A 27853-nucleotide genomic window follows, 5' to 3' on the forward strand; every position below is an offset into this window, starting at 1 on the left:
GTGGTGTATATTCTCTAAACCATCTGCAGCCACAGTTGTTTCTAGCTTCATGTGTATATACTCATATATATGCTATACTTTTTTGCAACTTTTTTTCCAATTAATAACATCTTGACCAAGCATGGTGGCTAATGCCTGTAATCCCAACACTTAGGGAGGCCAAGGCAGGTGGATCATCCGAGCCCAGGAGTTCAAGACCAACCTGGGCAACACAGTGAAAACCTTGTCTCTACCAAAAATACAAAAAATTAGCCAGGAGTGGTGGCAGGCACCTGTGGTCCCAGCTACTGGGGAGACTGAGGTGGAAGGATTGCTTGAGCATGGGAGGTGGAGGTTGTGAGCCAAGATCACGCCAATCCACTTTAGCCTGGGTGAGAGTGAGACCATCTTTAAAAAAAAAAATAAGTAGACACTTTTCTATGTTGGTTCATACCTCATATTTTAAACTAACTAAATGGTAAACATTATCCGTAGTTAATTTTCTTGGGATAGATTTTTTATTTTTAAAACTTTACATTCACTGAGTCAAAGCATTTGAACATTTTAAGGCTATTGCTACATACCCAGAAACGCTTTTATTTTATTTTTTGTTTTTGTTTTTTGTTTTTGTTTTTGAGATGGAGTCTCGCTCTGTCGCCCAGGCTGGAGTGCAGTGGCGTGATCTCTGCTCACTGCAAGCTCCGCCTCCCAGGTTCACACCACTCTCCTGCCTCAGCCTCCCGCGTAGCTGGGACTACAGGCGCCCGCCACCACGCCCAGCTAATTTTTTGTATTTTTGGTAGAGACGGAGTTTCACCATGTTGGCCAGGATCGTCTCGATCTCCTGACCTCATGATCCGCCCACCTCCGCCTCCCAAAGTGCTGGGATTACAGGCATGAGTCACCGCATCTGGCCTGGCTTTTTTTTTTAAGAGACAGACTCTCGCCCTGTCACCCAGGCCGAAGTGCAGTAGTGTGCTCATGGCTCACTGTAACCTCAAACTCCTGGGCTCAAGCCATTCTTATGCCTCAGCCTCCCGAGTAGCTAGGACTACAGGTGCACAGCACTATGCCTAACTAATTTTTAAAAAACATTTTTTAGAGATGGGATTCTCAGTATGTTGCCCAGGCTGGTCTTGAACTCCCAGCCTCAAGTGATCATCCTACCTTAGCCTCCCAAGTCACAGAGATTACAGGGCCCTGTGCCCAGCTAGTACTTTTTTTTTTTTTTTTTTTTTTTTGAGACTGAGTCTCACTCTATTGCCCAGGCTGGAGTGCAGTGGCACAATCTCAGCTCACTGCAACCTCCACCTCCTGGGTTCAAGTGATTGTCCTGCCTCAGCCTCCTGAGTAGCTAGGATTACAGGCACCCGCCACCACACCCAGTTAATTTTTATATTCTTAGTAGGGACGGGGTTTCACCACGTTAGCCAGGCTGGTCTTGAATTCCTGACCTCAAGTGATCCACCCACCTCGGCCTCCCAAAGTGCTGGGATTACAGGCGTGAGCCACCATGCCCAGCCCATACTTTTTTTTTTTTTTTTTTAAATTGAGGTCTAGATAACTGCAGGGCCTGCTAACGAGAATATAGCTTTACCCGTGAGACTCACAGTTAGCCCAGATCGTAGATGTTCCTGGTCAGCTTGTGTTGTGTGTCCTCAGTTGAGTTACTAATGATCCAAGAGTTAATTTCTCCAAAATGGTGTTCCACAAGACAATTGTTTAAGAGGTTCCAGAACACATTCAATGCAGACCAGGGCTTGTGGTGCTGGTGTCACAACTTTTAAACCTTATAAGCCCCCGGTAAGTTATTGCAGATCAAGTCGCCACCTGTTTCTAGGATCACAGAAGGTGCCTGTAGATCAGTCTAGCCTACCCGTTTTACCAGTGAGGAAACCAAACACCAGGAAAGGAATTGGCCATGTCACTCAGTGAGCAAACAGCTGAGTTGACACTGGAAGCTGGATGCTTGTTTGCCAGTCTGTTGTTCACATTATACTCAAGACCATAGGCAGCAGGCTGCCCAGGATGCCTCTCTTTCTCCTAGAATCTGAACAAGGAAAGTAAAGATTAAGATGCATTTCAGTATCATTTGTTAGTTTCTGGATACCTGGGAGTAACTTATTGTGTATTTTTTGTACTGAAGGTAAACAAAGCAAACATCAATTTCTTGAGGAAACTGGTTCAAAACGGCCCTGAGGTTCACCCAGGAGCAAACTTCATTCAGCAGAGACATACGCAGATGAAAAGGTAATTTTTTCCCAATCTAGTTGGATTTAACTACTTTCTCATGGCAAAGCTCACTGTGGTCATACTCAGCCACAGAATGCGATCCAGAATACAGTTTGCATGACATTTTGGCATGTGGAAAATATCTGTTTAAGTTTCCGTGAGCCGAGGTATGTCATTTGCTCTGTTCAGTCATTGAATATACATGAAGTGCTCCTTTGTTCTCAGGCTTGTAATGTTATTGGATCCAGGAGGACAAAATACCATGGATACTAAAGTCTAAAGAGGATCATTATTGCTGGGCTTGGTGGCTCACACCTGTAATCACAGCACTTTGTGAGGGCAAGGTGGGCAAATCACTTGAGGCCAGGAGTTTAAGACCAGCCTGGCCAACATAGCAAAGAAACCCCTTTTCTACTAAAAATACAAAAATTAGCCGGGCATGGTAGCGCACGTATGTAGTCCCAGCTACTCAGAAGTCTGAGACACAAGAATCACTTGAACCCAGGAGGCAGAGGTTGCAATAAGCTGAGATCACACCACTGCACTCCAGCCTGGGCGACAGAGCAAGACTGTCTCAAATACAATCAATATATAAAGTGGATCATTGCCTGTGTCACCTGAGCTCTCAGGGCTTTTAGCATTTCTAAAATTAGGATATGTCTTTTTTTTTTTTTTTTTCAAGATGGAGTCTTGCTCTGTTAACCCAGGCTGGAGAGCAGTGGCACGATCTTGACTCACTGCAACCTCCGCCTCCCAGGTTCAAGCAAGTCTCCTGCCTCAGTCACCCAAATAGCTGGGATTACAGGCACCCACCACCACACCTGGCTAATTTTTGTATTTTTAGTAGCAACGGGTTTTCACCATGTTGACCAGGCTGGTCTCGAACTCCTGACCTGGTGATCCACCTGCCTCGGCCTCCCAAAGTGCTAGGATTATAGGTGTGAGCCACCACATCTGACCAGATATATCTTAAGATCAATTTATCATAGTTTTTTTTTTTTTTTTTTGATGTCTCACTCTGTCACTCAGGCTGGAGTGCGATGGCACAATTATGGCTCACTGCAGTCTCCACCTCCTGTGCTCAGGTGATCCTCCCACCTTAGCCTCCAAAGTAGATGGGATTAAAGGCACACACCCCACCACGTTTGGCTAATTTTTGTATTTTTTATAGAGATGAGGTCTCACCATGTTGCCCAGTCTGGTCTCAATCTCCCGGGCTCAAGCAATCTGCCCATCTCGGCCTCCCAAAGTGCTGAGATGACAGGAGTGAGTCACCTCGCCCACCCTGTCATAGTTTAATAGAGAGCTTTTTTCTTGGCACATAAAACTATATGACATTAAAATGGAGGCATCTTAGATTTGATGAAATAACATATTAAAGATTGAATCCTGATCTGAAGAGGGAGAAACTTGGTAAGAGAACTTTGTTTTCACAGATCATGTTTATTGTTGCACATTCAGGTTTTTGAAATATGGAAATCGAGAAAAGATGGCTCAAGAGCTCAAGTATGGTGACATCGTAGAGAGACACCTCATCGATGGAGATGTGGTGCTGTTCAATAGGCAGCCCTCACTGCACAAATTGAGTATTATGGCTCATCTGGTGAGTAGCACTGCTTTTTTGATTTTCCATCATGTAGAAATTTGCCATGACTGTTCAGTGCTAAACAGTGGACTTCTAAAATTAAAATTGCTTGTTATCTCAAGTTTTCATAACTTTTTTTTTTTTGAGACAGGGTCTTGCTCTGTCACCCAGGCTGGAGTGCAGTGACACAATCACAGCTCACTGCAACCTTGATCTCCCAGGCCCAAGCAAGCCTCCCACCTCAGCCTCCAAAGTAGCTGGGACCACGGACATATGCCACCAAATCTGGCTAATTTGTTTTTTTTTTTTTGGTTGAGACGGGGGTCTCACTATATTGCCCAAGCTAGTCTGGAACCCCTGGGCTCAAGCGATCCTCCTTCAGCCTCCCAAAGTTCTGGGATTATAGGCGTGAGTAGCCTCTGCAGCTGGCCCAAGCTTTCATGACTATTGGTCTCCCTCTTCTCTCACATATTAGTTTGAGTGAAACTTTGTAATTTCAAGCTTCCTTTTAGGAAGCTTTAATATTTTTTAATATTAAATTTTTAATATTTGCAACGTAATATTCATACAAAACACTAAGAGAGGATTTATTTGAAAGTGACTAGCATGGTTTCACAAAAACATATACATGTATATGTGTTATGTGCACCAACTTACGTAAAATAGGTGTGGCAGAAGATTGACTTTTTTTTTTTTTGGAGACAGTCTCACTCTGTTACCCAGGCTAGAGTGCAGTGGCACAATCTGGCTCATTGCAGCTTTGACCGCCTCGGCTCAAGTGATCCTCCCACCTCAGCCTGCCATAGCTGGGACTACAGGTGTGTGCCATGATGGCCAGCTTTTTTTTTTTTTTTTTGAGACAGAGTCTCACTCTATTGCCCAGGCTGGTGTGCAGTGTCGCAGTCTTGGCTCACAGCAGCCTCTGCCTCCCAGGTTCAAGTGAGTCTCCTGCCTTAGCCTCTCAAGTAGCTGGAGTTACAGGTGCATGCTGCCACGCCCAGCTAATTTTTGTATTTTTAGTAGACCCATGTTGGCCTGGCTGGTCTCAAACTCCTGACCTCAGGTGATTCACCCACCTTGGCCTCCCAAAGTGCTGGGATTACAGACATGAGCCACTGTGCCCAGCCTTTTTTTTTTCTTTTTTTTTTTTAAAAGTGGAGCTGAGGTCTTGTATTGCCCAGACAGGTCGCAATCTCCTGTGCTCAATGGATCCTCCCACCTTAGCCTCCCAGAGTGCTGGGATTATAGGTATGACTCACAGTGCCCAGCCAGAAAAATTGACTTTTGATTTAACTTTGCATATTAACTAAGCAACTAAAATGCTTAAAAGATTTTTTCTTTGCAGTAGTCTTCAAACTAAGACCTTAAATCATATTTTTTGGTGATTTAGTTTTACAACAGGAGCAGTTCCTTTTTCTGGAGATTTAAAATGGAAATGAGGTACAGCTTTAATTTGTTCAATATTCATAGATTCTCATATCTGTAAAGCTGTTAATGCATAAGCCTTTGCAAACAGTGTTTAAGCAGCCTCTTATGGTAATATTTTTTCCTAGATTCATTTTGGGGCAGTCTGAACACATTATATCAGTCTGTTTACGTAACAGTAGAAATAACTAAGAAGTAGTTTGTGATTATGGGATTATGATTGTGAGAATGTAGAGGGTTAACTAAAGCCTTCTCTTTCTGGAATGTTTTGCTTGGCTTTGGAACATTACAAAATATAATTATTAGTTTTTTTTGACTGGCAATGGCACACACCTGTAGCCCCAGCTACTCAGGAGGCCGAGGCAGGAGGATCACATGAGTCCAGGAGTTCAAGGCTACAGTGTGCTATATCACGCCTATATATAGCCACTGCACTCCAGCCTGGACAATATATGAGACCCTGTCTCTAAAAAAAAAAGTAGAAATTTTTTTTGTTTGAAAATTTTGAGGCCAGGTGCGTTGGCTCATGCCTGTAATCCCAGCACTCTGGGAGGCCAAGGCAGGTGGATCACTTGAGGTCAGGAGTTCGAGACCAGCCTGGACAACATGATGAAACCCCATCTTTACTAAAATACAAAAAATTAGCTGGGTGTGGTGGCACGTGCCTGTAATCCCAGCTACTTGGGAGGCTGAGGCAGGAGAATCACTTGAACCCAGGAGGCAGAGGTTGCAGTGAGCCAAGATTGCGCCACTGCACTCCAGCCTAGGCGACAGAATGAAGCTCCGTCTCAAAAAAAGAAAAAGAAAATTTTCAAATGTACACTAAAGTAGAAAGAATGGTCTAATGAACTTACATATTCCCATCCTCTATATGCAATAATTTTCAAGGTTTAGCCACACTTGTTTTATCTTTCCCATTTTTCTTCAATGAACCCACATCTGTGTCATTTTTCAATATGTATCCAGTTTACATTTGTAAGAAAAACTTACATAACCACAGTGCTATAATCATACCTAACAAAATTAACAGTCATCTCTTGGCATTCCCAGGTCCATACCTAGTTCATATTCATATTTCCCCATTTGTCTCAAAAATGTCTTTTTGTGGTTTGTTTAAGTCAAGATGCAAGCAATGAATTCATTCTAATTAATTCATTTATCATCATTGCCTGTGTTATTTTATTGGGCTACAAAATGGAACCCCACTTTTTGAATGTATCATTCCTTTCACATTTATTACCTAGAATTCTTACAATGGAAAATACCCGCTTGTTAATTAGGTCTGTTTGCTTGCCCAGAGGTGCAGCTCATAAAGCAAAGGCTGTGTAAATGGTTAAGTCTTTGTCCTTTATTGTCATTTTGGGAAGTAAGAACTTAGTGCTCTCCTGTGTTCGTGTGCTTAGGAAAAAAAAATTTTTTTTTAAAAGAAAGGGCCAGGTGCGGTGGCTCATGCCTGTAATCCCAGCACTTTGGGATGCCAAGGTGGGCGGATCGTGAGGTCAGGAGTTCTAGACCAATGGTGAAACCTCATCTCTACTAAAATATAAAAATTAGCCTGGCATGGTAGTAAACGCCGTAATCCCAGCTACTCAGGAGTCTGAGGCAGGAGAATTGCTTGAACCCAGGAGACAGAGGTTGCAGTGAGCCGAGATCGCGCCATTACACTCCAGCCAGGGCAATAGAGTGAGACTCCGTCTCAAAAAAAAGGGGGTTAGTGCTCAGTAACTTCCAACTAGATTGGTTGGGGTTATTTGTTTGTTTTGACTTTCTCTTTTTTCAGTGTCATTATAAACACATGGGTTTTTATTTAGTTGGTTTATTTTAATCAACTTCTGCTGTTAATCTTTTTGATACTTGAAATCATGACATCCTTGGCCAGTGGGAGCCTTCACATTGGCACCTTGGTTGAAATTCACTGCTTTGGTTCAATCTAATAAAGCTTCTCGAATGAGTCTTTTTTTTTTTCTTTTTTTGAGATGGAGTCTCCCTCTATCACCCAGGCTGGGGTGCAATGGTACGATCTTGGCTCACTGCAACCTCCGCCTCCTGGGTTCAAGTGATACTCCTGTCTCAGCCTCCCAAGTAACTGGGATTACAGGCATTTGCTACCACACCTGGCTAATTTTTGTATTTGTAGTAGAGATGGGGTTTCACCATGTTGGCCAGGCTGGGAATGAGTCCTAAATGATATCACTTGACAGAACATACTGGAAATCTTCTTTCTTAACAGTGCCCAGTTTTCCAGGAAGCCATTTTTAATGTTTCAAAACAGAGAAGCTTTTAGATAAATGCCTAAGTCCTCTTCCTGTTTTGTTTTGTTTTGTGTTCCACAGGCCAGGGTCAAGCCCCACCGGACCTTCAGATTTAATGAGTGTGTCTGTACACCCTATAATGCTGACTTTGATGGTGATGAAATGAACCTTCATCTTCCTCAAACAGAAGAAGCTAAAGCAGAGGCCCTTGTTCTGATGGGGGTATGTAGGGTGGCACAGCCCAGCTTTTGCATAACAGCTCCTTGAAAGGAGGCAAAGGGAAACTTACATGAAAACACCACCACAACTAACAATGCCAAAGAAGCCAGGCCGTTTCTGTTCTTAAACCGACCACTAACTGCCTATATATCTCTCTTTTTATTGGTTTCTTTTGAGCCTTTGAAGAATCTCTCTTGGAAATTAGTGTATACATGAGTTAGGGTCTGTAACAGATGCGTTGAGGGGATTTTCTGGCCTATAAATGTGGGTTCTGGGAGAAAATGTATACATGAGGGCCAGTTATGACAAGGTAAGAAAAGAATATAGCAGTATCAATGTTGGATGTTACAGGGGAAGAAGATGTCCTACCTAAGTAAATTTTCCAGTAGCTGAAGATTCTTTAAGCACCAGCACATTTTATTGAACATTCTGAATGGAAACCTTCCTAAACTATATTATATACTTCGTCTTCTTAAAGGATGCAGTGTTATACATAATGATAATAACTCTTACCACCACTTTATTTGACAAATACATAAGGAGTGCCCAGTAGATGCTGCAGGAGATCGGTGATAGTGAGGCACATGCCTGCTCTTAGGGAGCTTACAGTTGGGCTTTAACTGTTGGCACAGGCTGGCGCGGTGGCTCAGGCCTGTAATCCCAGCACCATGGGAAGCCTAGGCAGGTGGTTCACTTGAGCTCAGGAGTTCAAGACCAGCCCGGACAACATGGCGAAACTCCATCTCTACAAAAACTACAAAAATTAGCCAGGTGTGGTGGCGCACGCCTGTAGTCCCAGCTACTCAGGAAGCTGAAGTGGGAGGATTGCTTGGTCCCAGGAGGTTGAGGCTGCAGTGAGCTGTGATTGCACCACTGCAGTTCAGCCTGGGCAACAGAGCAAGACCCTGTCTCAAAAGAAAAAAAAAAAACCTGTTGGCACTACATGTACTATTCGCTCCTGACCCAGCAATAGCACAGTGGGACATGGCACCTGCTGTGTAGGATTCTCCCCTCCTGAACTTCATGATCCCCAACTATTGAGTATTTTAGAGCTTCAGGCTTGCTTTTTTCAGTATTCCAGCTTCCTATATTAGGAACTGGTAAGTCTTATAGTTGTAAGTGTCCCTACCTCCAAAAGCACTTATTACCATTTCTGATGTGATGCTTTTAACCTGTTTTGGTTTAGGCTTTTAGTATTGCATGCATCATTTTGGGGTTTTAAGTTGTCTATATGTTTAGATTTATTTTCTTTTCCTTTTTTTTTTTTTTTTTTTTTGTTTGTTTGAGACGGAGTTTCACTCTTGTTGCCCAGGCTGGAGTGCAATGATGTGATCTCGGCCCACTGCAACCTCTGCCTCCCAGGTTCAAGTGATTCTCCTGCCTCAGCCTCCTGAGTAGCTGGGACTACAGGCATCTGCCACCACGCCCAGCCAATTTTGTACTTTTAGTAGAGACAGGGTTTCACCATATTCATCAGGCTGGTCTTGAACTCCCTACCTCAGGTGATCCGCCCAACTTGGCCTCCCCAAATGCTGGGATTACAGGTGTGAGCCACTGCACCTGGCCTTAGATTTATTTTCTATAATGAGCGTATATTATTTTTGTAACAAAGAGTAATGTTTAGAATGCTGCTAGAAATAATAGCTATCAGCTTGCAACCAACCATTTAGACTTTGCTGCCTGAGGATCCATACTGTGGACATTGTGTTACAACTGCATATTTCATTGGTTACAAATGGCAATAATAAAACAAAGTCTCCAAGGATTTTGGGGTAGAAGAATCCTTAGTTACCATGTGGACAAGTTTCCTCAATTTCAAGTGAGAAAATACCTATCATTCTGATTTAGCAATGCTGTTCTCAGTGGAGTGCATAGGGCTCTAATTTGGATGTGGGCCCAAATTACCCACTAGACCTTTTCAAAATACACTAATCTCAGCCCCTTGCACTCTGCTTCTACCCCTAGACTACCTGTATCCCACCTCAGAGAGAGTCTCTAAACCAGGAGTAAGAGCAGTCAGGTGGTGTGCAATAAAGAGGCATATCTGGCTAAATAGCTGTCTCCCACTCTGGTTGAAGGGTCCCTGCTTTGGATAGTGGCTCAGAAGTAGGTGGTAATGGGCCTTTGTCTGAGAGGACCCTGCTTTCTGGGTGAAAAGGCCCAGAAAACCCACAAATACACATGTGCATTTTCATATCAAGATTAGAGCAAATGTACTCTCATACACACAGAGCCTTCTTTACATGAGTTAATTATGTTTTACTACCTAACACCCTTTTTTGCCCAACATAGGCCCTCATTAAATGTTTAATTAAATTCTGTTGTTGGATTGATTATTATTAGAACATAATGTCTTAACCAAGGGACATTTAACAGTTCTGTCGTCATTGTGGACAAGTGTGGAATTGGTTGACTTCAGAGGTCACAACGCTCCTCATCATTCACAGAAATGAATTTTCTTTGGAGAAGCACCTATAGTAATAACAATAGGGCTGGGTGCAGGAGCTCATCATGCCTGTAATACCAGCACTTTGGGAGGCCGAGGTGGGAGGATCGGTTGAGCCCAGGAGTTCGAGACCAGTCTGGGCAACAAAGTAAGACCCCGTCTCCACAAAAAAAAAATGCAAAAACTTAGCTGGGCATAATGATGTGGGCCTGTAGTCCCAGCTACTTGGGAGGCTGAGCTGGGAGGATCACTTGAGCCCCACGAGGTTGAGGCTGCAGTGAGCCATATTTGTACCACTGCACTCTAACCTGGGCTATAAGCAAGACTCTGTCTCAAAAACAAACAACAATAAAATCTTACATGAGTAGAGTTTTTCATAGAATTCTGAAACAACTTCACTTGGTATTTCATTTTGGTGTCAGTAGGACCCTCCTAGGTCAATCTTGCTGGTATTTTTTTCTCTCCCCTTGACAGATAAGGGAACTGGGAGTTAGTGACAAAGCTGAGATTCAGACCCCTGGCTTTCATTTCTCAGCCTCGTCCTTCTGCTACTCTATTATTATTAGAACGTAATGTCTTAACCAAGGGACATTTAACAGTTCTGTCGTCATTATGGACAAGTGTGGAATTGGTTGACTTCAGAGGTCACAACACTCCTCTTAAATAGTTATTTGTTCATAACTATTCAAAAACCTTGTGATTCAGGCTTTGGACCGCATCATGCATCCGAGAACAGCTAACTGACTGCGCTTACTTTTCCTGCAGACTAAAGCAAATCTTGTAACCCCGAGGAACGGGGAACCGCTGATTGCTGCTATTCAGGATTTTCTAACAGGTAGGTTGGTGAAGTTCACTTGAAAGGAGACTTCTGACTGGAACACAGTGTTCCTCGTTCATAGTGATTCATGTGATGACTTGAAAAGCTATTTAATAGCCTGTGTTTAATTTGGTTTTTTGTTTACTAAGTTTGATCATGAACCTCCCCATGGTTTTTTTTTTTTAATTGATTGGTTATTCATTAATTCAGCAAGTCTTTAGTGAGCTCCTCTCATGGACTGGGCATTTTCTAAACCTAGTGTCTGGCTTAGAATCTGTCCCTTTTGCCTGGGGATACAGCAGTGAACAAAACAAAGTCACGTTCCTGTGGAGGTAGATCCTAGTTGGAGGAGAAAGCCAGTAAGTGGCTGTTTGTTTCAATTCACGCTGTTGGTCATGGTTCAAATTTATTTTAAAATTGAAACCTTGCAGTATTCTCACAATTTCATTCCTTTTCTTTGTTTTGTGTTGGTTCCTAATGCTTAGGTGCGTATCTCCTCACTCTCAAGGACACTTTCTTTGATCGAGCCAAGGCTTGCCAAATCATTGCTTCAATACTGGTTGGCAAGGATGAGAAAATTAAAGTTCGCCTCCCACCGCCTACAATCCTAAAGGTGTGTGTGGGAGTTGTGTGTTGGTGCACAGGTGTGTGTATGTGTCTGTGGGGGTAGACTGGTGAAATGAGTGGAACCGTGTTGGTGCCAGGCTTGAGTGCAGTCCCTGGGCCGCCTGGCTTTGTCTACCGAAGGGGGATTGAGACCAGGCTCAGCCCACTGACTCTCAGGCCTCCTCCCCTCCCTCAGCCTGTCACCCTGTGGACCGGAAAGCAGATCTTCAGTGTCATCCTCAGGCCTAGCGATGACAATCCAGTGAGGGCCAACCTGCGAACCAAGGGCAAGCAGTACTGTGGCAAAGGGGAAGATCTCTGTGCCAATGATTCCTGTGAGTGGATGGAACTCAGGTGGGGAGAAGGAGGAACGTGACAGAAAAGCAAGTGGCTGGTCATCAGCTTTGCTGGTACCTTCGTGAAGCAAGCAAATTCATTGTTTCTCTAAGCCTTAGGTGGAAAGTTTTTTCTTCAGGAAAATGTAGCTGGTATTTCTTCTCTCAGATGTAATTCCCCATTTATCTTAAAAGTAGAGATCTTGTAGACACGTGATGCAGTGGTTAGAATGTTCTCTCCAAATGTGTTTTGTCTTAAGTGACTAGTTTTTCTCACTTAGTAGTTTGTCTTTATTTTGTCATCTTTTTCGGGGGGGGGGGTGGCAATAAACAAGGATTTTACTATTTAAGGCATTTAACTTTTTTTTTTTTTTTTTTTTTTTTTTTGAGACTGAGTCTTGCTCTATCACCCAGGCTGGAGTGCAGTGGCGCAGTCTCAGCTGACTGCAACTTCCGCCTACTGGGTTCAAGCGATTCTTCTGCCTCGGCCTCCCAAGTAGCTTGGATTACAGGCGCCCACCACCACGTCTGGCTTATTTTTGTATTTTTAGTAGAGACGGGGTTTCACCATGTTGGCCAGGCTGGTCTTGAACTCCTGACATCAAGTGATCTTCCTTGCCCTCCCAAAGTACTGGGATTATAGGCGTGAGCCACTGCACCCAGCCTGGATTGATTTTTTTTTTTTTTTTTTTTTTTTTTTAAAGACAAACAGGTTCTCCCTACATTGCCCAGGCTGGTCTCGAACTCCTAGGCTCAAGCAATCGTCCCACCTCAGCCTCCCAAAGTGCTGAGATTACAGGTGTGAGCCACCACACCCAGCCAGGGAAAAGATTTACATGCAAGTCATCTAAGTCTGTCTAAACCAGTTCAACCCAAAGTGCAGTCCACAGAGCCCTGCTGTTTAGCCAGCATCCATTGAGTTACTTTCTGATGTGAGCACGTGCGCTCACCCAGACCACTACCAAACAGTTCCCTAGCAGCCTAGTTTGAGTAGCACTGATTTAGAATGGGCTTTGCTAGCGAGACCTTGGGACTAGAAGTGGATCTCCAGGACTCTGTACTGAAGAACTGAATTGCAGAGTTCTTCTGAAGGTCAGGATTTCTGCTGTCTTCCAATGAAGAGCAAATGTTTTGAAGGGCACTGATACTCATCAGGTTTATTTCTTTGGAAATATGCTCTCTGATCTTTAAAATACTTCAGCTTCTTGTTTTAGACTGTTTTGTGTCTTTTTGGATATGAATTTCATTTGGTTGTTGTATAGGCTGTACATGATGGTACCTTTGTTAATATTTAATATCTTATATGAGTAACAAATTATTTATAGTTTATAGAGCACTTCACTGTATGTTATTTCATCTGATGCTCAAAATATCCCATAACATAAAGATGACAAGTGCTTGATACTGTTACCCACAGTTCACAGATGAGGAGAGTGAGGGTCAACTGGTATATTTCAGGGTTAGGACTACACACTAACTGGAGTTTTTATATTTTTCAAAAATTCCCAAGTTTTCCTTTAACCCCCCCCCCCCCACCAAAAAAAAAGCTTTGAGGAGAATTTCTGTTTGTTCTGCTTTAAGTGTCAGTATGGGAACATATTTTCTCAACTGTCTCAAATTCATTTTGGAATAAGGCAAAGTAATAAATAATTGTTGTCTAAATATATAATCATTCTTCCAGATGTTACAATCCAGAACAGTGAGTTGATGAGTGGCAGCATGGACAAAGGAACCCTAGGGTCAGGATCCAAGAACAATATTTTTTACATTTTACTGCGAGACTGGGGGCAGAATGAAGCTGCAGATGCCATGTCACGGCTCGCCAGGCTGGCTCCTGTCTACCTGTGTGAGTATCTCAGCATCCTTCTTTTAGTTAAAACTGCAACTGTTAGAGTCTTAAGGGTTTACGTTATTTTGTTCTTTTACTGCCATTTCATCCCCACCACACATATACATACAGAAAAAGATACTCGTTCCAGGCTAAATCATGTGTGCTGTTATTAATGAAATTAACTCAGTACTGAATAGTTTCACAACAGATTTGAATTTGCTTTTCAGTTCTCTTCTCAAAACCAGCAGTAGCTCCCTATGGTCTTCTAGACAGGGTTAGATTATAAAACATCCTTGATGGGCTGCTTCCAAGGTCCCTGTGGAAGCACTAGAACACTCGGGGCTGTCCATGTTTCAGTTCTGCAAGATTACTCAATATTTGCCTACTATGCTTTCACTGTTCTATTTTTTTTGTTTGTTTGTTTGCTTATGCTTTGAGTGGGCCATGAGTGGGCCGTGAGTCAAGTGATGTTTGCATGCCCCCAAAACTTTATTCCACTCTTATACTTGCCTGGATATACAATTTTAGACTGAAAATTATTTTCCCTCAGAATTTTGAAGGTACTGCTCTACTTCTTGCTTTCAGAGTTGTTGTTAACGGGTATTGTCATTCTTATTCCCCAGTTTTTGTATTTGATTTTTTTTTTTTTTGAAGATAGGGTCTTGCTCTGTCACCCAGGCTGTAGTGCAGTGGTGTGATCTTGGCTCACGCAGCGTCTCGAGCAGCTGGGACTACAGGCATGTGCCACCATGCCCAACTAAGTTTTGTAGAAATGAAGTCTCACCATATTGCCCAGGCTGGTCTTGAACTCCTGAGTTCAAGTGATCCACCTGCCTCCACCTCCCAAAGTGCTAGGATTACAGGCATTAGCTACTATGCCCAGCCCTTGAATTGTTTTTTTCATTTTAGAAACTTTCAGAATCCTCTCTGTTCTCACTCTGAAAGTTCACAACAATATACCTTTGGTGTGGGTCTTTTTTCATTCATTGTGCTAAGCACTCAGTAATTTCTTTTAATCTGCAGCTGTGTGTCCTTCCATTCTGGAAATTTTCTTATGTTATTTCTTTAATAATTTTCTCTTTTAGTTTATCTGTTTCTTTCTTTTTGGAACTTCAGTTAATTACATATTAGAACTCCTAGATTAATTATCTAATTATCTTCTTTTCCGTTTGTCATTTCTTTATTCTAGATTCGCTTTATCTTTTAATACTTCTGTTGATTTTTAAAATTTTATCACTATCATGTATTTAATTTCCAATAATATTTTTCAATATACTTATTCACAGGTAGTGTTTTTGTTTTTTTTTTTTTTGAGACGGAGTCTTGCTCAGTCGCCAGGCTGGAGTGCAGTGATGCAATCTCAGCTCGCTGCAACCTCCGCCTCCCAGGCTCAAGTGATTCTCCTGCCTCAGCCTCCCGAGTAGCTGGGACTACAGGTGCCTGCCACCACGCCCGGCTAATTTTTGTGTTTTTAGTAGAGACGGGGTTTCACCATGTTGGCCAGGGTGGTCTCAAACTCCTGACCTCAAGTGATCTGCCCACCTCGGCCTCCCAAAGTGCTGGGATTACAGGTGTGAGCCACTGTGCCCAGCCTGTTTTGTTTTTAAAGCTTTCTTGTTTTGATCCCTGAATGTATCTTCTCTGATCACTCTGAGAGAATATTATTTATAGTTTTATTATATTTGCTTCCTGAATTTTCTGTATCCTTTTAGTTTCTTTTTCCTGTGCATTTGTGTCTTTTGTCTTTCATGTTAAAATCTTTCCTCAAATATCTGGTGGTCCTTCAGGAGTAAGGACTGAAACACTGATTGGAAGTGGAGCTGACTGGTTGATGGACCTCTCAGTTTTTTTATTGAGGAAAAAAATCTTCTGTTGAGGGGCTAATGAGGGGCTACCCAACATCCTTATTAGTAACACTTTTCTCTAGGGAAGCTTGATTTCCCTAGAGATGTATTTTGCAGTCTCCATCTCCTAACTTAGGGTAGAGACCTGGCTACTGGGATTCCGGGAGCTGCACAGGGAATCAGGCTTAGGGTTCTCAAGCATGGAATATACAGACTTTCCCTCAGTGCTCTTGTTTACAGTTATTTCATCTGCTTGGTATTCCCAGACCCAGAGCCTCTCTGATTCCATTTCGCTGGGAGTGAACTCCCATCTCCTACAGGAATAAGGGCCTGGAGCCTTCCTTATACAGACTTTCCACTAGGTTTCCTTGTTTCCAGCACATTCATCATCTCCAGCATTTGCAGAACCTAATGATCTCATTTCTGAGCCTTTCCAGGCCCATTAGTCCTCTCATCTACAGATACTTGTAGGTCATACCTTCCTATCCTGCTAAACCAGAAGCCACTCATTCACTCTCTTTATTTCTACATACAGTATATTGTGGCTAGGATCAGTGGTGGCAACCTAGTTCCATCAAAGGTGGAGAATACTTTTTTGTGTGTGTAACACAGGGTCTTGCTCTGTTGCCCAGGCTGGAGCGCAGTGATGTGATTATGGCTCATTGCAACCTCCATCTCCCGAGTAGCTGGGACTACTGGCATGTGCCACCATGCCCAGCTAATTTTTTAAGGTTTTTGTAGAGACGAGGCTGATCACAAACATCTGGGATCAAGCGAGCCTCCTGCCTCAGCCTTCCAAAGTGCTGGGATTACAGGCCTGAGCCACTGTACCCAGCCCTCAGGCCACCCTTTAGTGTTTAATGTCACTCTGCTTTAGATAATAGTTGGAAATGATATTGTGTTTCCCCACCAGCTTGTAAGGTCTCTGAGAGAAGTCAGTTGAGTCTTAGTCATTTTGTGTAACTCCCTAATGACTGAGAAAGAAAGCCATTATTTAATTGAATTGTGGTGAATTCTGTGAAGATATACACTTTTTTATACTTTAAACTATACATACATAGTTTCTATATAGTACAAACTGTATCTAGCAGGCATAAACTATATTTAGTAGGTTTGCTGAGTCTCATTTATGGCCCTTTCTTCCTGCTCTACCAACTCTACAGCTAACCGTGGTTTCTCAATTGGGATCGGTGATGTCACACCTGGCCAAGGACTGCTAAAGGCCAAGTATGAGTTGCTGAATGCCGGCTACAAGAAGTGTGATGAGTACATCGAAGCCCTGAACACGGGCAAGCTGCAGCAGCAGCCTGGCTGTACTGCTGAGGAGACCCTGGAGGTGAGCCCGGCCCTTTGGTTCAGGGTCACCACTTTCCGTGCACAGTGGCTAAGGTGGTGCCCTCTGGGGTTGTGCTGAGCCACGAAGAGAGGTAGCAAAGGAGTGGGCAAGTCAAGGCATTGGCATCTGTCCTGTTGGGGCCCTGGGCTCACAGTGTGCATCCTCGTTTGTTTCCTGAGGGTAGGGCCTTTCATCAGATCCCTCATGTCCCTCCTAGCTTTCACATCCAGGTGGTGAAAACATAGCCATCTGTTCATTCGGCCACACGGGGCTGCTCTTGTTCTGGTGGCACACTCAGGTCCCTTCTGTAACTGGTACTCGAGTGCTCCTGCCTTTTCTATTTTCAGCATCCTTCAAGTAGGAACTGACACCACAGCTCTTTGGTTTTTGGGGGTTTGGTTTTTTTTGTTTTCGTTTTTGTTTGAGACGCAGTCTCGCTTTTCATAGTTTTATGAAGCACTCCAGCCAGGCTGGAGTGCAGTGGTACGATCTTCGCTCACTGCAACGTATGACTCCCTGGTTCAAGCAATTCTCCTGTCTCACCCTCCCAAGTAGCTGGGATTACAGGCACATGCCACCATGACCACCTAATTTTTGTATTTTTAGTAGAGACAGGGTTTCACCATGTTGGCCAGCATGGTCTCGATCTCCTGACCTCGTGATCCGCCCGCCTCGGCCTCCCAAAGTACTGGGATTACAGGTGTGAGCCACTATGCCCAGCCAGTTTTTTTGTTGTTGTTGTTTTAAGATGGAGTCTCACTTTGTCACCCAGGCTGGAGTGCAGTGGTGCAATCTCATCTCACTGCAACCTCTACCTCCTGGGTGCAAGCAATTATCCCTGCCTCGACATCCTGGGTAGCTGGGATTACAGGCTCCCACCACCATGCCCAGCTAATTTTTTTTTTTTGTATTTTTAGTAGAGGCGGCGTTTTGCCATGTTGGCCAGCCTGGTCTCAAACTCCTGACCTCAGGTGATCCACCCACCTCGGCCTCCCAAAGTGCTGGAATTACAGGCATGAGCCACCGCGCCCAGCCTCCCCACAGCTCTTTGAATGTATGGTCTTTGAAAGAGACTTGGATGCAGGAGAGGGAGAATTCATGTCTAATAGTCACATCCCCAGCCTGCTGCCCCTCATTTGAAAGTATTTTAGCTAAGATCTCGACCAGCATGGGTCAGAATCAGAATCACCACCAGCCTGTGAGAACCTGAAACTCCCTCAGCAGTCTGAGTGTACCAGGCGTTCACCTGGCCGTCTTCTGCCTCACCGATAAACCCGTGGCACTGAGCTTTGACTCACCTGAGTGTGGAAGAAAGCCTCTTTAAGCATTGGGAAGTTTTCTAATGAAATACATTTTCTAAAGCAGGGAGAAACCAGAATTTTGTGAGGTATTTACCATTAGCTCATTCTTAATCTTACTTTCACTGAGTCTTAAAGAGAGAGAAAAGGATATCCCTCACTGGTACCTCCTAGAAAATTACTTGAGGCCTTGGCAGCAGCAATTTTTCATGGAACCAGACTCGTAACTGATTCAGCATCCTAGTCTGTAAGTTGAGGAGTAACTGTGGATGAGCTCATGAGCCGGAATATTCTTGTGAAGTCACCTCATCACATGCCTAGCTTGTGGACATTCAGATGTGTGCTTGGCAAGAAAAAGTAGAAAGACAAATTTACAAACAGTATAGGCAATTCTCTTTTACATACCACGTATTATCTTATACATTTGTATGGGGTGCATGTGTGTGTCCACACAGCTATTTATATACAGATATTTTGTTGTGTAGGGTAGTATACACAAAGCCATACATTCTACCTTATGGGCCATTTAACGGATTTTTCAAGTTTTTATTACTGTCAATTTTAGGCCAGGCTTGGTGGCTTATGCCTATAATCAAGGCAGGAAGATCCCTTGAGGCCAGGAGTTCGAGTCCAACCTGGGCAGTATAACAAGACCCCATCTCTACAAAAAAAATTTTTTAAATTAGCCAGGCCTGGTAGGGACATATACCTGTAGTCCTAGCTACTCAGGGGTCTGGGGCAGATCCCCTGAGGATCACTTGAGCCCGGGAGTTTGAGGCTGCAGTGAGCTGTGATTATGCCATTGTACACCAACCTCAGCAACAGAGTGAGATCCTGTCTGTAACAAAAACAAAAAAAAGAAAAACTTTTTGCCTTATACACCAATTTTAGAACCTTGTAGAAGATGCACATGTTTATATAGCCAGGGCATTTTGCTCCTCTAAGGTTCTGAAACATTTATTGATCGGAAATTGGGCATCTTCCCTCAGTATTTTCAAATTTCTTTAAATGTTAGATTGAACATTTGTAATCCACAGAGACAATGAGGACAACCCACCAAGGATCTCCTTTTCTCCCACTAGGCACTGATCCTGAAGGAGCTCTCTGTGATCCGTGACCACGCTGGCAGTGCCTGCCTCCGGGAGCTGGACAAGAGCAACAGCCCACTCACCATGGCTCTGTGTGGCTCCAAAGGTGTGCATGCCCCTCTCTCACCTGCTGGCAGTGTGTTCTCTGTACAGGCTGTTTGGCTCCAGAAAATGTGATAGTCACAGCTCCAAACAGACATTTCATTTATTTAAGGGGATCTTTTTAAATCAGAGAGAGAGACTTAATTATTTGCATTTTGGGAAGTTTAACTGCTTTGGAGGAACTTGTTGGTAATGTGTGTGGATTCTGAGTTTGAGGGTGCTTTGAGCAAACGTGGTCTTTAAAAAAAAATGAGGCCAGATGCAGTGGCTCATGCCTGTAATCCCAGCACTTTGGGAGGCCGAGGCTGATTGATTGCTTGAGCCCAGGAGTTCGAGATCAGCCTGGGCAATATGCCAAAACCCCGTCTCTACAAAAAATACAAAAAAAAAAAAATTAGCTGGGCATGGTGGCGTGTGCCTGTCGTCCCAGCTACTCAGGAGGCTGAGGTGGGAGGATCACTTGAGCCCAGCAGGTCAGGCAGGTTGAAGAAGAAGAAAGCCAGGGATTTTTTAATGTACTTAATGATGTGGCATAATTCTTTTATTTTGTAGATACCGAGGCCCTCAAAGCATTTGGTTTTATGATAATGCATTCAAAATCAAAACCTCTGTGCTTCTACTGCTGTACACTTTTTTTTTTTAACAGGATAAAGTCCAGTCTCTTTAACTTTGCTGCCTTTTACCCCATTGCTCTCCTGCTTCTTACCCTCAGGACATAGCCCACACTTTCCCATTTCTCTGTCTTTGCTTCCTACTTTCCTACCCACTTTGGAATTCCTCCCCCTCTCCCTTTATGTCCAAATCATAATGTCCTCCAGGAGTCCAACCTGGACTTGCTGAAGCCTCCTTGAAGACTCGCCTGTCACTTCCCCAGCCTTTCCTCCAACCCACACATGCTCCTGGCTCCTCTCGCCCTCGTTCCGCCTTTCTTGAGTTCCTGACAGCTCCTTGTTGTCTTGATTGTATTTCTGTCTTCTACTGTTCCAGGACCATGACCTCGTTGAGCATAAGGGCCTATTCCTGTTTTACCCTTCCGATCTGCGTGCACTTCAATTAGTGTTATTTTGGTAAATGAATGTTACATTTCTGGCCCATGTCCCCAGGTTCCTTCATTAACATATCACAGATGATTGCCTGTGTGGGACAGCAGGCCATCAGTGGCTCTCGAGTGCCAGACGGTTTTGAAAACAGGTCCTTGCCTCACTTTGAAAAACACTCAAAGGTAAGCAGTAGCAGATCAGGTAGAAATGTGAAGATCTCTTCATCTACACTTCCCTCCAAGGAACACAGACCTATTCAGATCAAAGACCGTTGGCCAATTTCATGTGGAGTTTTATATATGTATTTTTTGCCATTTTATTAAGATACACTTCAGGCCGGGCACAGTGTCTCATGCCTGAAATCCTAGCACTTTGGGAGGCCAAGGCAAGAGGATTGCTTGAGGCCAGGAGTTCGTCTGGCCAACATAGCGAGACCCCATCTCTACAAATAAATAAACTTTAAATACATATATACTTCATATGTAATTATTACAATTATACTTCATATGTAATTTACCCATGTAAGGCATACAGTTCAGTGACTGTTAATATATTCACAGAGCTGTGCAGCCATCACTACAATCTACTTTTAGAACATTTTCAGTGCGCAGAATGAAACCCTGTAGACATTAACAATGTTTGGTTATGTTTTGGAGGTGGGCAGGTCTGGCCCACAGGAAGGATATCTTGAAGGTGTCATTTCCCAGGGAATGGGCAGGCAGCCTCCATCCACAGGGTGTCCTCTGAGGTCCTTGACTGCTTACCTACTTTAAGGAGAGCATCTGGATCTTAGGTTTCCCTCTCCTGGGCCACTTGCCTGCCACTGGCACCAGCACCAGCACCAGCCCTGGCTGGGCCCTCATTCTACTTGTCCCTGGTATAAAGTATTTCTCCGTAAGGAAAGGGCAAAGAAAGCCTGCCATTTCATGAGAATATACTGGCCAGGTATTTATAGTCTCAAGGTGGGGCATTTTCTGATTTGAGTGGATTTCAGAATCATGGGCCTTGAACTGTTTTTGTTTGATTTTTCTTTTTTCTACCTCTCTTTAGCTCCCAGCTGCCAAAGGCTTTGTGGCTAATAGCTTTTATTCCGGTTTAACACCAACTGAGTTTTTCTTCCACACAATGGCCGGCCGGGAAGGTCTAGTCGACACGGCTGTAAAGACAGCTGAAACGGGATACATGCAGGTAACCTGAAGAAATGTAGGCCATTAGCAACAGAGCAGGACAGAGCTCTGTGGGTTTTGACTATTGAGTGTTTGCACGTTTTGCACATGAGCTGTAATTTATCTAGTCTTGGGTTAAATTTAAAAGGAAAAAATTTAGAAAGGTAGATGCCCTGGAAATGAACAACCAAAAAAAATGTAGTATGTTCCAAATCATCCTATGATGATCAAGACCAGGCCAGAGCCACGCATAGCAAAGCGCTGTTAGAGGAGAACATGGCTGGAAGTACATTGTGGGATGTCATTCAACCTCACTAAGCCTCGCTTTACTAACACGTGACAATGAGGGTTATTGCGAGGCCTCTGCCTCTCTCTTTGCAACTATTTATGTAACTCATTATTAATATCATTCTAATTAACTCTAATGACCTATTCCAGTGCTTGCTGCAGGGCTTGGATGCTTAGAAGGAAAGCATTTCCTCAGAGAGTGTATAGCTCTGAGATAATAGACTCTGGGGCACAGGGCTAACTAGAGGCTTCTCAGCGTTTGTGCTTCTCAAACTTTACCACAAAAGTACCCCTAATGGCCGAGGAGTGAAAAATACGTCTTCTTGTGTTCTTCCATAAGACCACAGGAAAAAGATGTCTTTTCAGTCCCTGTACTCTCCACTCAATAATTTAACTGTATTTTTTTTTTAATTTTATTATTATTATACTTTAAGTTTTAGGGTACATGTGCACAACGTGCAGGTTTGTTACATATGTATACATGTGCCATGTTGGTGTGCTGCACCCATTAACTCATCAATTAGCATTAGGTATGTCTCCTAATGCTATCCCTCCCCCCTCCCCCTACCCCACAACAGTCCCCGGTGTGTGATGTTCCCCTTCCTGTGTCCATGTGTTCTCATTGTTCAATTTCCACCTATTAGTGAGAACATGCGGTGTTTGGTTTTTTGTCCTTGCGATAGTTTGCTGAGAATAATGGTTTCCAGTTTCATCCATGTCCCTACAAAGGATGTGAACTCATCATTTTTTATGGCTGCATAGTATTCCATGGTGTATATGTGCCACATTTTCTTAATCCAGTCTATCGTTGTTGGACATTTAGGTTGGTTCCAAGTCTTTGCTATTGTGAATAGTGCCACTATAAACATACGTGTGCATGTGTCTTTATAGCAGCATGATTTATAATCCTTTGGGTATATACCCAATAATGGGATGGCTGGGTCAAATGGTATTTCTAGTTCTAGATCCCTGAGGAATCGCCACACCAGCTTCCACAATGGTTGAACTAGTTTACAGTCCCACCAACAGTGTAAAAGTGTTCCTATTTCTCCACATCCTCTCCAGCACCTGTTGTTTCCTGACTTTTTAATGATCGCCATTCTAACTGGGGTGAGATGGTATCTCATTGTGGTTTTGATTTGCATTTCTCTGATGGCCAGTGATGATGAGCATTTTTTCATGTGTCTTTTGGCTGTATAAATGTCTTCTTTTGAGAAGTATCTGTTCATATCCTTCGCCCACTTTTTGATGGGGTTGTTTGTTTTTTTCTTGTAAATTTGTTTGAGTTCATTGTAGATTCTGGATATTAGCCCTTTGTCAGATGAGTAGGTTGCAAAAATTTTCTCCCATTCTGTAGGTTGCCTGTTCACTCTGATGGTAGTTTCTTTTGCTGTGCAGAAGCTCTTTAGTTGAATTGGATTCCATTTGTCAATTTTGGCTTTTGTTGCCATTGCTTTTGGTGTTTTAGACATGAGGTCCTTGCCCATGCCTATGTTCTGAATGGTATTGCCTAGGTTTTCTTCTAGGGTTTTTATGGTTTTAGGTCTAACATTTAAGTCTTTAATCCATCTTGAATGAATTTTTGTATAAGGTGTAAGGAAGAGATCCAGTTTCAGCTTTCTACATATGGCTAGCCAGTTTTCCCAGCACCATTTATTAAATAGGGAATCCTTTCCCCATTGCTTGTTTTTGTCAGGTTTGTCAAAGATCAGATAGTTGTAGATATGCGGCATTATTCCTGAGGGCTTTGTTATGTTCCATTGGTCTATATCTCTGTTTTGGTACCAGTACCATGCTGTTTTGGTTACTGTAGCCTTGTAATATAGTTTGAAGTCAGGTAGCGTGATGCCTCCAGCTTTGTTCTTTTGGCTTAGGATTGACTTGGCGATGCGGGCTCTTTTTTGGTTCCATATGAACTTTAAAGTAGTTTTTTCCAATTCTGTGAAGAAAGACATTGGTAGCTTGATGGGGATGACATTGAATCTATAAATTACCTTGGGCAGTATGGCCATTTTCACGATATTGATTCTTCCTACCCATGAGCATGGAATGTTCTCCATTTGTATCCTCTCTTATTTCATCGAGCAGTGGTTTGTAGTTCTCCTTGAAGAGGTCCTTCACATCCCTTGTAAGTTGGATTCCTAGGTATTTTATTCTCTTTGAAGCGATTGTGAATGGGAGTTCACTCATGATTTGGCTCTCTGTTTGTCTGTTATTGGTGTATAAGAATGCTTGTGATTTTTGTACATTGATTTTGTATCCTGAGACTTTGCTGAAGTTGCTTATCAGCTTGAGGAGATTTTTGGCTGAGATGATGGGGTTTTCTAGATATACAATCATGTCATCTGCAAACAGGGACAATTTGACTTCCTCTTTTCCTAATTGAATGCCCTTTATTTCCTTCTCCTGCTTGATTGCCCTGGCCAGAACTTCCAACACTATGTTGAATAGGAGTGGTGAGAGAGGGCATCCCTGTCTTGTGCCCGTTTTCAAAGGGAATGCTTCCAGTTTTTGCCCATTCAGTATGATATTGGCTGTGGGTTTGTCATAGATAGCTCTTATTATTTTGAGATACATCCCATCAATACCTAATTTATTGAGAGTTTTTAGCGTGAAGCATTGTTGAATTTTGTCAAAGGTCTTTTCTGCATCTATTGAGATAATCATGTGGTTTTTGTCTTTGGTTCTGTTTATATGCTGGATTACATTTATTGATTTGCATATATTGAACCAGCCTTGCATCCCAGGGAAGAAGCCCACTTGATCATGGTGGATAGGCTTTTTGATGTGCTGCTGGATTCGGTTTGCCAGTATTTTATTGAGGATTTTTGCATCGATGTTCATCAAGGATATTGGTCTAAAATTCTCTTTTTTGGTTGTGTCTCTGCCAGGCTTTGGTATCAGGATGATGCTGGCCTCATAAAATGAGTTAGGGAGGATTCCCTCTTTTTCTATTGATTGGCATAGTTTCAGAAGGAATGGTACCAGCTCCTCTTTGTACCTCTGGTAGAATTCGGCTGTGAATCCATCTGGTCCTGGACTTTTTTTGGTTGGTAAGCTATTGATTATTGCCTCAATTTCAGAGCCTGCTATTGGTCTATTCAGAGATTCAGCTTCTTCCTGATTTAGTCTTGGGAGGATGTATGTGTCGAGGAATTTATCCATTTCTTCTAGATTTTCTAGTTCATTTGCGTAGAGGTGTTTATAGTATTCTCTGATGGTAGTTTGTATTTCTGGGGGATCGGTGGTGATATCCCCTTTATCATTTTTTATTGCGTCTGTTTGATTCTTCTCTCTTTTCTTCTTTATTAATCTTGCTAGCAGTCTATCAATTTTGTTGATCTTTTCAAAAAACCAGCTCCTGGATTCATTAATTTTTTGAAGGGTTTTTTGTGTCTCTGTTTCCTTCAGTTCTGCTCTGATCTTAGTTATTTCTTGCCTTCTGCTAGCTTTTGAATGTGTTTGCTCTTGCTTCTCTAGTTCTTTTAATTGTGATGTTAGGGTGTCAATTTTAGATCTTTCCTGCTTTCTCTTGTGGGCATTTAGTGCTGTAAATTTCCCTCTACACACAGCTTTGAATGTGTCCCAGAGATTCTGGTATGTTGTGTCTTTGTTCTTGTTGGTTTCAAAGAACATCTTTATTTCTGCATTCGTTTCATTATTTACCCAGTAGTCACTCAGGAGCAGGTTGTTCAGTTTCCATGTAGTTGAGTGGTTTTGAGTGAGTTTCTTAATCCTGAGTTTTAGTTTGATTGCACTGTGGTCTGAGAGACAATTTGTTATAATTTCTGTTCTTTTACATTTGCTGAGGAGTGCTTTACTTCCAACTATGTGGTCAGTTTTGGAGTAGGTGTGGTGTGGTGCTGAAAAGAATGTATATTCTGTTGATTTGGGGTGGAGAATTCTGTAGATGTCTATTAGGTCCGCTTGGTGCAGAGCTGAGTTCAATTCCTGGGTATCCTTGTTAACTTTCTGTCTCGTTGATCTGTCTAATGTTGACAGTGGGGTGTTAAAGTCTCCTATTATTATTATTGTGTGGGAGTCTAAGTCTCTTTGTAGGTCACTAAGGACTTGCTTTATGAATCTGGGTGCTCCTGTATTGGGTGCATATATATTTAGGATAGTTAGCTCTTCTTGTTGAATTGATCCCTTTACCATTATGTAATGGCCTTCTTTGTCTCTTTTGATCTTTGTTGGTTTAAAGTCTGTTTTATCAGAGACTAGGATTGCAACCCCTGCCTTTTTTTGTTTTCTGTTTGCTTGATAGATCTTCCTCCATCCCTTTATTTTGAGCCTATGTGTGTCTCTGCATGTGAGATGTGTTTCCTGAATACAGCACACTGTATGGGTCTTGACTCTTTATCCAGTTTGCCAGTCTGTGTCTTTTAATTGGAGCATTTAGCCCATTTACATTTAAAGTTAATATTGTTATGTGTGAATTTGATCCTGTCATTATGATGTTAGCTGGTTATTTTGCTCGTTAGTTGATGCAGTTTCTTCCTAGCCTTGATGGTCTTTACAATTTGGCATGTTTTTGCAGTGGCTGGCACCAGTTGTTCCTTTCCATGTTTAGTGCTTTCTTCAGGAGCTCTTTTAGGGCAGGTCTGGTGGTGACAAAATCTCTCAGCATTTGCTTGTCTGTAAAGTATTTTATTTCTCTTTCACTTATGAAGCTTAGTTTGGCTGGATATGAAATTCTGGGTTGAAAATTCTTTTCTTTAAGAATGTTGAATATTGGTCCCCACTCTCTTCTGGCTTGTAGAGTTTCTGCCAAGAGATCCGCTGTTAGTCTGATGGGCTTCCCTTTGTGGGTAACCCAACCTTTCTCTCTGACTGCCCTTAACATTTTTTCCTTCATTTCAACTTTGGTGAATCTGACAATTATGTGTCTTGGAGTTGCTTTTCTCGAGGAGTATCTTTGTGGCATTCTCTGTATTTCCTGAATTTGAATATTGTCCTGCCTTGCTAGTTTGGGGAAGTTCTCCTGGATAATATCCTGCAGAGTGTTTTCCAACTTGGTTCCATTCTCCCCGTCACTTTCAGGTACACCAATCAGACATAGATTTGGTCTTTTCACATAGTCCCATATTTCTTGGAGGGTTTGTTCGTTCTTTTTATTCTTTTTTCTCTAAACTTCTCTTCTCGCTTCATTTCATTCATTTCATCTTCCATCACTGATACTCTTTCTTCTAGTTGATCGCATCGGCTACTGAGGCTTCTGCTTTTTTTTTTTTTAAGTAATGTTTTTAACTACTTAAAACACCAGATAAAGTCAACACTACAAGTTGCTGGGCCATGAACTTGCTGTGGCTTTGTTTTTTCTCTCTCCCTACTATGGAAGCATGGCCCTTTGCAAGCTGGAAAACCAGGGTAGATAAACCAGAGATGTGAATGAGTGGGCCAGAACAAACACTGTGATTAGCGTGACAGTGGACACCTATTTCCAAGTCAGTAGATGCCTATTTCCATCATCTCTCCTGTACCTCATGTATCATTGTCTGATACTTTTAATCGTCTTTTTTATGTGTCGTCCGTGGAATACAATTAATCATCTTTCAATGGGAAATTGCCCTTCAGTGTGGGAGCATGCTGCTTTTGTCAGAAACCCAATAGACTGTGAAATACTTTTACCACTCTTGCCATAATGTGTGTTTTGACTTAATTTTTTTGTCTTTACTTTTTGAATTAGAGAGTATGACTTTGCCAGAGCAGTATGTTAACGTAAACCAAATTAGTTCTGGCATAAGGGATTTTTTGTTTTGAAGTTGCCTAGAGGAAGATTTCTTTCCCTTTAATTCACTGAGCCACCATAGCATTGCTGGCTGGAGTGTTCAGCTGGTGGACAGTTCTCCCTAAGCAGATTTGAGAAGTCATTGCTGCCTGCTGGTTCAGACACAATACTGTCCCTGTTCTCTCTTCTTCCCCCTCTGTCCCAGAAGAGGGCCTGCACCTGATCCTCTGTAA

The 27853-nt window shown here is 42.7% G+C and overlaps 1 protein-coding gene across 1 annotated transcript in view; it reads left to right on the top strand.

Annotated features, from left to right (window-relative positions):
* The window catches only part of POLR3A (RNA polymerase III subunit A), a 54193-nt gene that overhangs the window by 8138 nt on the left and 18202 nt on the right, over positions 1 to 27853 (top strand). Inside the window, exons 9-19 of the mRNA XM_054435255.2 lie at positions 2126 to 2229; positions 3673 to 3814; positions 7555 to 7695; positions 10904 to 10973; positions 11441 to 11568; positions 11758 to 11896; positions 13578 to 13742; positions 16735 to 16907; positions 19288 to 19399; positions 20499 to 20617; positions 21486 to 21623. Coding sequence (XP_054291230.1) covers positions 2126 to 2229; positions 3673 to 3814; positions 7555 to 7695; positions 10904 to 10973; positions 11441 to 11568; positions 11758 to 11896; positions 13578 to 13742; positions 16735 to 16907; positions 19288 to 19399; positions 20499 to 20617; positions 21486 to 21623 — 1431 coding nt within the window. The remainder of the gene's footprint in view (positions 1 to 2125; positions 2230 to 3672; positions 3815 to 7554; positions 7696 to 10903; positions 10974 to 11440; positions 11569 to 11757; positions 11897 to 13577; positions 13743 to 16734; positions 16908 to 19287; positions 19400 to 20498; positions 20618 to 21485; positions 21624 to 27853) is intronic.

This window comes from Pongo pygmaeus, chromosome 8, assembly GCF_028885625.2.
Source record: "Pongo pygmaeus isolate AG05252 chromosome 8, NHGRI_mPonPyg2-v2.0_pri, whole genome shotgun sequence".
In the NCBI taxonomy this organism is placed as follows: domain Eukaryota; kingdom Metazoa; phylum Chordata; class Mammalia; order Primates; family Hominidae; genus Pongo; species Pongo pygmaeus.